This window comes from Protomyctophum bolini (assembly GCF_963924005.1).
Source record: "Protomyctophum bolini genome assembly, chromosome: 2".
Lineage (NCBI taxonomy): Eukaryota > Metazoa > Chordata > Actinopteri > Myctophiformes > Myctophidae > Protomyctophum > Protomyctophum bolini.
Window position 1 is genome coordinate 391415 of NC_137863.1, and position 11287 is coordinate 402701.

The 11287-nt window shown below is 47.6% G+C and overlaps 1 protein-coding gene across 1 annotated transcript; it reads right to left on the reverse strand.

The window, feature by feature from the left end:
* Positions 1-455: 455 nt before the first annotated feature.
* Positions 456-9605, reverse strand: syt4 (synaptotagmin IV; the record flags this gene model as incomplete). Its single annotated transcript, XM_080778747.1, has 7 exons — positions 456-781; positions 1415-1523; positions 5030-5240; positions 6302-6414; positions 6570-6867; positions 7338-7617; positions 9569-9605. The coding sequence occupies 7 exons, from the start codon at positions 9603-9605 to the stop codon at positions 456-458; spliced, it is 1374 nt and encodes a 457-aa protein (XP_080634873.1).
* Between the last annotated feature and the right edge of the window lie 1682 nt (positions 9606-11287).

Below are 11287 nucleotides of genomic sequence, written 5' to 3' on the forward strand. Positions count from 1 at the left end.
GGTTTTCTTTTTTTCCTGAAAAATCTATATTTTTAATTTCCTGAAAAATGAACATAACGGGGATTATGAGGATTCCTCCCGACAGCAGAGATGCACATTCTTGTTGCGTGTGTGTGTGTGTGCGTGTGTGCGTGTGTGTGTGTGTGTGGTGTGTGTGTGTGTGTGTGTGTGTGTGTGTGTGTGTGTGTGTGTGTGTGTGTGTGTGTGTGTGTGTGTGTGTGTGTGTGTGTGTGTGGGGGGGGGGGGTGTGTGTGTGTGTGTGTGTGTGTGTGTGTGTGTGTGTGTGGGGGGGGGTGTGTGTGTGGGGGGGGTGTGTGTGTGTGTGTGTGTGGGGTGTGTGTGTGTGTGTGTGTGGGGGGGGGTGTGTGTGTGGGGGGGGGTGTGTGTGGGGTGTGTGTGGGGTGTGTGTGTGTGTGTGTGTGTGTGTGTGTGTGTGTGTGTGGGGGGGGGGGGTGTTACATGGCGTGCCACTTGGCGATCTGGCGTCTTGGGTGTTGGCAGATCTCCCTCCAGTGCTGCCCGGCGGCGCCCGGCGAGGCCACGCCCATCGCCAGGCGGCCCAGGACGGCGGGAGGAGGGGCGGGGCCAGAGGAGGAGCAGGAAGGGGAGGAGTCCATGAGGAGCAGCTCCACGCTGGTGTCCGCTAGCCCCTCCCCCTCCGACGGCAGGTCGAACACAAAGAGCTCGTTGAAGACGGGGTTCGGAGAACTCTTCTTCACGTGAGTTTTCTTCTTCATCAGGCGCTTCTTCCCCTGGTAGAGGTTCACCTTCACGTAGGGGTCTGGAGGACACAGAGGACACACAGAGACATGTTGACCTTCACATAGGGGACTAGAGAGGACACAGAGGACACATAGAGACATGTTGACCTTCATGTAGGGGTCTAGAGGGGAGACAGAGGACACATAGAGACATGTTGACCATCACGTAGGGGACTAGAGAGGACACAGAGGACACATAGAGACATGTTGACCTTTATGTAGGGGTCTAGAGGGGAGACAGAGGACACATAGAGACATGTTGACCTTCACGTAGGGGACTATAGGACACATATAGACATGTTGACCTTCACGTAGGGGTCTAGAGGGGACACAGAGGACACATAGAGACATGTTGACCTTCATGTAGGGGTCTAGAGGGGAGACAGAGGACACATAGAGACATGTTGACCTTCACGTAGGGGACTATAGGACACACAGAGACAGGTTGACCTTCACATAGGGGTCTAGAGGGGACACAGAGGACACATAGAGACATGTTGACCTTCACGTAGGGGTCTATAGGGGACACAGAGGACACATAGTATCGTTACCTGTAGGTCCAGTACAGTCAGGAGCCTTCAGAACATAGGTAGATAGTACTGTTACCTGTAGGTCCAGTAGTCCTTCAGAACATAGGTAGATAGTACTGTTACCTGTAGGTCCAGTAGTCAGGTGCCGGGCCTTGAGAACCACCACAGTCAGTGTGTTGTTGGTCGACTGGTAGCACAGAGACAGCAGCAGCTCTCCTCTGCCCGTAGGCTTCTGTGGAGGCGGGGGAGGAGACGTTTAGACCAATAAGGAAGCAATAGTTCCACATATTTAGTCGAATAAGGAAGCAATAGTTCCACCTACATTTAATTCTAAATTTTTATCCCACAATTTTGTAACCCAGTTTTCTTTTCACCCAGTGCCAATTATCTAATGTAATCCTGGGCGCTACACTTCCTCTGCCAACCTGGGGGGGGCAGCGGACTGACCTCATGCCTCCTTCTATGCATGAGGAGTCCAAGCTGCTTCTTTTCACCTGACAGAGGGGAATTTCCCCGGCCGGACGTATAGCGCGTGGAAGGGACACGTTATTCCGACCAGTTCCTTTCCCCTCCATCAGGCGCCCCGGCTGGCCAGGGGGAGGCAGTTTTAGAGACCAGGGTTACGGCATGTTTTTGTGAGGGTACCTACCCTAGGGGACACGGGGAGAACATGTGAGGGTACCTACCCTAGGGGACACGGGGAGAACATGTGAGGGTACCTACCCTAGGGGACACGGGGAGAACATGTGAGGGTACCTACCCTAGGGGACACGGGGAGAACATGTGAGGGTACCTACCCTAGGGGTAATCTTCTGTGGCCAGATGTAATTTCTTGGCGTCTAGTAGGACTATAGTAAATAATAAAAAAATAAATCGCTATAACATTTAGTAAAAAAAATACAAATTTAGCCCCATGCTCGAATGCCCCCGCCCCCCTGTCAAAAACAGCAAAAAATCCCTAAAACGAAAGAAAGCAGAAAATGAAAAAGAAAATACACTCATCCTTTACTTTCTCTAATAATAACCTAAAACATGAACCTTGGTTGAAAAAAACTAAAGGTGTCCTTTAAACGTCAATATATTAGCGCCCCTCATTTCACACAGGTGTGATTTTTAATATCTATGGTCTAGAACACAAGGACAGGATATGACATCATAAAAGACAGGATATGACTCAATTCCCTCGGCTTTCATTGTTTCTGTACCACCAGAAGCTAATGTCCTGATTACACACTTGCACGCACGCACACACGCACGCACGCATGGACACGCACGCACACACGCACGCACGCACGCACGCACGCATGGACACGCACGCACGCACGCACGCACGCACGCACGCACGCACGCACGCACGCACGCACGCACGCACGCACGCACGCACGCACGCATGCACGCACGCACACACACACACACACGCACACATTCTGTCCCAGTGATTTGTTTTAATGGTTCTTGATACGGAGCAAAGTGAGCTGTACGCTCGTCAATATGCTTTATTGATCTGTGCACGCGTCCTGAATGAGAACACACACGCACGTCGCACACGTGCACACACACACGCACGCACGCACGCACACACACCCCTTTGAATAAAACCCAAGGCACGCACACAGAGAACCACGCCCTGTCTGTAACCTGCCTGCCTCTCTCTCTCTCTCGTCTGACGTTTGGAATGACCTCACCGGTATAGTGACGTTTGGAATGACTTTTTGATTTTGATTTGATTTTGATTTATTTAGAAATGCAATCATAATACAACATTATAATCAGCGATTCAAGGATTACACAGTAAAGTCCAAAGACTTATGTCCACTGGGGTCCTCTCACACTGAACAATACTTTTAAATACATCACAAATACATAACAGTACATATACATTACATACACAACACAACAAGTACATCCCTATCCATCCCTCTAAGATGACCCCTTTATAGGGGAACCTTTTCCAGTAGCCATTTTTTAGTCTTCTGTTTAAATGTCCTCAAACTGGAGGTCAGTTTAACACTGGATTCCAGGCTATTCCACTGTGTGGCTCCTATATAAATGAAGGAGCCTTTGCCCACTTTACTTTTAAAAGCAGGGAGCACCACATCTGCAATACTGGCTCTGGTGAAATGGTTGTGTACGTGACCTACGAGGTCATGTGACGACGTGACAGCTGTGATTCCAAACCATCAACTGTTCCTGACTGTCCTTCGTCTCGTTGAAGCTTCACTAGTGACTTCAGACTCCCATCGTGGCCCGTAGCGCTTGCCCTATAGCGCCTTAGATAGCACTTAACCCATTCTGACCTGAGATCAGATTCTAAAAAATCTCTTCTATACATCCTGACAGTTTTCATTCTGACCTGAGATCAGATTCTAAAAATGTCTTCTATGTCAGTCGCTCTTCGATTTTTCAAAAATAGCAGACCCACAAGCTCGTAGCACGCCACTCGGTCACGCGCTACGAGCTTGTAGATCTGCTATTTTTCAATAGCTAAAGCATAACATAGTGCTAACACAAAAATGGGTTCCTGCCCAGAATGGGTAAATGTAGACTTAGATAGCGTTTCATACAGACTTATCGCAGATGCGACTGCTGTGAGCGTCCAGGTCTGCGTGCGCGACACCATCGCGGGACGACGCATACATTATACTTGATGGACTGCAATTCGAAACTGGCCCCCGTAAAATCTGAATCCTCACCCTGCTCCCCTCTGGGAGAAGACTGCGGCTGCTGAAGGCTACAAAAGTCCACCACAGACGGAGCTTTTTCCCCTCAGCCGCCAGGCTGCTAAATGACTCTGGTTTCCCTCCCACCCCCGCCCCCATAGGGAGTGTCACCGCCGGACATGTTTTGCACTATCCATACACTCTGCACTTTATATTTATACTTCCTGCACGGTGTTGTATTTGTGTTGTTGTTATTTGTTGTTATGTGAAAAAAGGAAAAATAAATGCACACACGCAATGTCAAAGAAAACTCCTATGTGTTTTACACAATGGCAAATAAAGGTATCTGATCTGATATTAATATTAAACCATAATCAGACTAATATATTAATATCAAACCATAATCAGACTCATATATTAATATCAAACCATAATCAGACTCATATATTAATATGAATCCATAATCAGACTCATATATTAATACTAAACCATAATCAGACTCATATATTAATACTAAACCATAATCAGACTCATATATTAATACTAAACCATAATCAGACTCATATATTAATATTAAACCATAATCAGACTCATATATTAATATCAAACCATAATCAGACTCATATATTAATATCAAACCATAATCAGACTCATATATTAATATCAAACCATAATCAGACTCATATATTAATATCAAACCATAATCAGACTCATATATTAATACTAAACCATAATCAGACTCATATATTAATACTAAACCATAATCAGACTCATATATTAATATTAAACCATAATCAGACTCATATATTAATATCAAACCATAATCAGACTCATATATTAATATCAAACCATAATCAGACTGATTAATATTAAACCATAATCAGACTCATATATTAATGTTAAACCATAATCAGACTCATATATTAATATCAAACCATAATCAGACTCATATATTAATATCAAACCATAATCAGACTCATATATTAATACTAAACCATAATCAGACTCATATATTAATATTAAACCATAATCAGACTCATATATTAATATTAAACCATAATCAGACTCATATCCTCACCCTGACGTTCTTCTTGAGGATGTCGCGGCTCATGAGGACACGCCCCTCCGACAGGTCGACGCCCCCCAGCGGGACCAGCGTCTCTCCGATGACCTCGTCTCGGGAGAAACGGTCGAAGCTGAGCACGGTGAAGTGGAGCTCCAGCTGAGCGAGGCGCGCCGACGCCACGCCGTAGAACGAGAAGGTCTCGTCGAAGGCCGGGTCCAGAGTCCTGACGGGGTTCATGACAGATGGGTTAGTTAGGGGCAGGGTTAGTGGGTTAGTTAGTGACAGGCTTAGTGGGTTAGTTAGTGACAGGCTTAGTGGGTTAGTTAGTGACAGGCTTAGTGGGTTAGTTAGTGACAGGCTTAGTGGGTTAGTTAGTGACAGGCTTAGTGGGTTAGTTAGGGACAGGCTTAGTGGGTTAGTTAGTGACAGGCTTAGTGGGTTAGTTAGTGACAGGCTTAGTGGGTTAGTTAGTGACAGGGTTAGAGGGTTAGTTAGTGACAGGCTTAGTGGGTTAGTTAGTGACAGGGTTAGTGGGTTAGTTAGTGACAGGCTTAGTGGGTTAGTTAGTGACAGGGTTAGTGGGTTAGTTAGTGACAGGGTTAGTGGGTTAGTTAGTGACAGGGTTAGTGGGTTAGTTAGGGACAGGCTTAGTTACTTGCGCAAGGACCCAATGCCAGAGTGTAATTGGTTTTCGATGGTGACGTAATGACGATATGTCTTAGTGTTGGGAGGATTAAAGGTAATGCTCCTGTCTATACATGTATGTAATCTGGCACCACTGCCGTATCAGGCACAATTTGCAGGGACGGTGCATACGCATCAAAAGTGAGAGTTTATAACGGTCTAAAGTACTTGCGCGCTCTGCTTGCGCACTAGTTGGCCATTTATGGCCTACTAGTGTGCAACAAGCAAGTATGCACTCGACAGAGTGCACTTCTAGTTTTAGTTAAGTGTATTAGTTTTACGGCTGGGCTACACCAGGCTTTTGTGCGTAAACGCGTAAACGAGCACACAACCGCCCGGTGTAGCCGGTCTGTGAGTCATAGTATCTTGAATAGTTTTCATTTAGTTTTAGTCACATTTTTGTCAATTTAGTCTTAAGTCTTGTTTTAGTCGACTAAAATGTATTTTGGCGTGCCTTGACATGTGGTCATGTGACATCATGTGGTCATGTGTCATCATGAGGTCATTTGACAGCATGAGGTCATGTGACATCATTTGGTCACGTGTCATCATGACGTCATGTGACAGCATGAGGTCATGTGACATGTGCTCAGCCAATACCTGCGCAGGACGCGGGTCTTGACACGGCGCTTCCTGTCCGGCAGCAGGGTCAGCTTGACGTAGGGGTCGGAGGTCAACGAGGTCTCGTCCATCGGGGTCAGACCGTGGGCTTCCTGAGTTGGCGGGGGGGGGGGGGGGGTGATCGTTAAGTTTTATTGATAATGACAATATTCTCTTCATTCTATTCTATGCATTCTATGCTTGTTCTACATGTACACGTGCACACGTACGTGTGCACACGTGCGTGTGCACACGTGCGTGTACGCACCTTGATGTGAACCACGAAGGCCTTCCTCTGCGGCTGGTACTCCAGGGAGAAGTGCAGCGTCCCCACCACTAGGGCGGCGCCACCGTCCTCTACGGCCTGGGTGGGGGGTGGTGTAGGGGAGGCCAGGTCACGGCCCTCCTCCAGCCCAGCCTGGGGGGACCCCGACAGGGGCCCCCCGGACCCTGACAGGGGCGAGGGCAGCTCCAGGTCGGGAGAGCTGCGGACGTTCCGAGAGGGTTTGTCGGGGAAGTTCCCGTTCAGATCTCGCTTCTCCAGGTCCAGGTGCATCGTGGGAGGCCTAGTGAGGAAGCGTTGTATACAGTTACAGGTGCATCATGGGTAACCTGACCTGGCCCTGCCAGATGGTGGCAGTATTGAATACTGCCACCTCTAGCGGCCTCATACAGCCTCATATCGCTCCTCTAGCGGCCTCATACAGCCTCATATCGCTCCTCTAGCGGCCTCATACAGCCTCATATCGCTCCTCTAGCGGCCTCATACAGCCTCATATCGCTCCGGACAGAATTGGTCGGGAGTACATTGTCTCTGCCCGAGACAGGCTGACGGTTAGCTCCACCGTCTGGGCCCCTAGAGGCTGACGGTTAGCTCAGCCGTCTGGGCTCCTAGAGGCTGACGGTTAGCTCCACCGTCTGGGCCCCTAGAGGCTGACGGTTAGCTCAGCCGTCTGGGCACCTATACACTTGTAGATCTGCTATTTTTCAACAGCTAAAGTATATAACAGGGGGGGTTAAAGGGGTTAAAGGTCACCTGGGGAGCGTGGTGGGCGTGTCGGGGTTAATCATGGCGCAGGGCGTGTCGCTGCGGTTTCCGTTGACGTCGGTCTTGTGGGCGTCGCCGGCGGCGAAGCGTTTCCTGCCCAGGCTGTCGGGGTAGATGGCCACGCCCTTCAGCATGTGCACAAACTTGTAGGGAGGAGCTGGTGCATTGTGGGACTTGGAGTCCTGCTGGCAGCAGATCCAGGCGAACGCCGAGACGCTGAACACCAGGCCGAACACGCCCACCAAGGCAACGCCCACTGGCACCTCCGCTGGGCGGAGACACGACAATACAGCCAATTAGAGCACAGTAGAGTCTAGTACAGCCTATCAGAGCCCAGTAGAGTCTAGTCTAACCTATCAGAGCCCAATAGAGTCTAGTCTAACCTATCAGAGCACAGTAGAGTCTAGTCTAACCTATCAGAGCCCAGTAAAGTCTAGTCTAACCTATCAGAGCCCAGTAGAGTCTAGTCTAGCCTATCAGAGCCTAGTAGAGTCTAGTCTAACCTATCAGAGCACAGTATCTGAGCACAGTATCTGTGCTGACCTCATAAAATCTGTGCTGACCTCATCACATTTTGTCATGACGGCTATGGCTGTTTTTAAGAATGCAGTTTGTGACTCATACGTGGAATAAAAACAGTCTGGTCAGTACAGGTGACGATCAAAGGGCAGAGGTCATGATCAAAGGGCAGAGGTCATGATCAAAGGGCAGAGGTCATGATCAAAGGGCAGAGGTCAGTACAGAGGTCATGATCAAAGGGCAGAGGTCATGATCAAAGGGCAGAGGTCATGATCAAAGGGCAGAGGTCAGTACAGAGGTCATGATCAAAGGGCAGAGGTCATGATCAAAGGGCAGAGGTCAGTACAGAGGTCATGATCAAAGGGCAGAGGTCATGATCAAAGGGCAGAGGTCAGTACAGAGGTCATGATCAAAGGGCAGAGGTCAGTACATTCTTCTGGGTGTTTTCAGGGCGGAACCCTTTTTGGGTGTTTTTAAGCATTATGTTATTACTTTAATAAATAGCAGATCTACAAGCTCGTAGCGCGGGACTCGGTGCCGCACTACGAGCTTGTAGATATGCAATTTTCAGAAAGAATCATGAAAATATGGTGGATATCTTTGAATATATATTATTTCAGAGCGAACGTTTTTAACTCAAATCTTTGCTTCTGGGGGGGGGGGGGTCCTTGGAACAACATATTTTCAGATGGGGGTCGCTGGCAAATTACATAATATTTTTGGGGGTCCTTGACATGAGAAGGTTTGAGAACCACTGACATAGAAACATGAGGTTTTTCCTGTAAATTGTCAGGATGTAGAATCGAGCTCATCTAAATGGATTAATAGTCAGCAGTGTCTGGAAAACATATCCGACCTCCCTCAGATATCCGGCTTTCGATTGACCTTTTCATCCTAACACAGCTCTGTGGGTACGATCAATAATGATCAATAATGATTGAAGTGGAAATTGGAGAGGAGAAAACAAGACTAAGTGTTGAGGAGAGGAGAAAACAAGACTAAGTGTTCAGGAGAGGAGAAAACAAGACTAAGTGTTGAGGAGAGGAGAAAACAAGACTAAGTGTTGAGGAGAGGAGAAAACAAGACTAAGTGTTGAGGAGAGGAGAAAACAAGACTAAGTGTTGAGGAGAGGAGAAAACAAGACTAAGTGTTGAGGAGAGGAGAAAACAAGACTAAGTGTTGAGGAGAGGAGAAAACAAGACTAACTGTTCAGGAGACAAAACAAGACTAAGTGTTGAGGAGAGGAGAAAACAAGACTAACTGTTCAGGAGAGGAGAAAACAAGACTAACTGTTCAGGAGACAAAACAAGACTAAGTGTTGAGGAGAGGAGAAAACAAGACTAAGTGTTGAGGAGAGGAGAAAACAAGACTAAGTGTTGAGGAGAGGAGGCACTAGCCTATAAAAAGCCCCTCCCATAAACACATTGGAGATGAACGTAGGATTTACGTCATAATGTGTCTGAGCCAATCGGCTGGGGATGTTGATGGGAACCCTTAGCCATTGGCCAATGAGGAACCCCCATTCTTGATGATGATGTACGATGACAAGAGTGCCCCTCACTTCACATGGGTGTGATTTTTAAACAATCACACCCATCCCCTCTCCTCTCCTCTCCTCTCATTACATATAGACATATACATATTAACGTGGTCTGTTATGTAAATACAATATATATTTATATGGTGGAGCCTCGACTTACCGATCAACTGAGCCCCTTCCTCCAGCATGGGGGCCATGATGGAGCTGTCCGGTGCTGAATGAGGACGGAGCTGTCCGGTGCTGAATGAGGATGGAGCTGTCCTCGGTGCTGAATGAGGATGGAGCTGTCCGGTGCTGAATGAGGATGAAGCTGTCCTGGTGCTGAATGAGGATGGAGCTGTCCGGTGCTGAATGAGGACGGAGCTGTCCTGGTGCTGAATGAGGATGGAGCTGTCCTGGTGCTGAATGAGGATGGAGCTGTCCTGGTGCTGAATGAGGATGGAGCTGTCCTCGGTTCTGAATGAGGATGAAGCTGTCCTGATTCTGAATGAGGATGGAGCTGTCCTCGGTGCTGAATGAGGATGGAGCTGTCCTCGGTTCTGAATGAGGATGAAGCTGTCCTCGGTGCTGAATGAGAGCCTCCGTGCGTTCTTATTCTCTCCCTCTCTCTCTCTCTCTCTCTCTCTCTCTAGTATAGCCTATGAGTAATTCTGTGTTTCTGATTAAATAGTAAATAGTGAATGTCCGTCCGTCCGTGTGTTCTGTTTGTTCTGTTTGATCCAAACGCCCAGCGTTCAGTTCCACCCAGGAAGGATTCTCCTGTTGTTGTCCAGATGCACACACTCCCTCCTGCCTGCGTGGAGAGGAGAGGAGAGGAGAGGAGAGGAGAGGAGAGCTCCACCCTGTTCCAGGGTTGCCAGGTTCTATGTCTGTGTGACAACCATGCAAGCAATCGCAGTGTTGACCTGCCTGTGCATGCAGCCATGCGCTTTCTGGTACCACAGCACCACCTCATGGCGCCTCTTGGTACCACAGCACCTCAGAGGCCCGTAAAAAAAAGGCTCCAGACTACCCAAAACAAGCTGGTCAGGCTATTACTTGGCCTCACCCCCGAACCCACCTCACCCCTGCTCAATTTCACAGGCCAGTATGGCTTAGGGTTGATGACAGAGTAGCCTACAGCATCTTGCAATGGGTCTGGTCCACAAGATTCACTACACCACCAAGATACCCATGTACCTGTCTAAATACTTGTAAACAAAGTCCACACCCACAACACCAGATTCGGCACAAACAAGGGACTAATTAAGTAACAGAACTCTGTATTGAGTTGTGATGAATTGAACATGGTGGACCCTGTGGTAAACCAGTGTAATGCTGTATCAGGGTGTCATCCTCAGTAAAAGTCTCTGTATTGAGTTGTTTTATTGTGAAATGTAGCTGTTCTGCAAACTGTTAATAAATGCTTCAATCAATCAAAATAGTCTCTACTGCCACCATGTGGCGGAGTCAGGTATAGATCTGCATCACAATATCCCAAATCACAGACAATATTCAGTCTAAAATCATGATATGGATAAATGATAACCTTATGATGATAATATTATGCTAATGATAATTCCAGCCCCCCCCCCCCCCCCCCCCCCCCATCTTTCCAAAAGAGCAGACCTACAAGCTCGTAGCGCAGCACTCGGTGCCGCGCTATGAGCTTGTAGATCTGCTATTTGTCAATAGCTAAAAAAATAACAATGCTTAAAACAACAAAAGGGTTTATATATATATATATATATATATATATATATATATAGTATTTGAATGAATTGAAGACACTTCATAGAAAGAAAAGCCCAAAGCCCTTGTATAATCAGCAGACATGGCAACCCACCCCCCCCCCCCCCTCTCTCTCTCTCTCTCTAATAATGTAACGTGAATCTCTCTC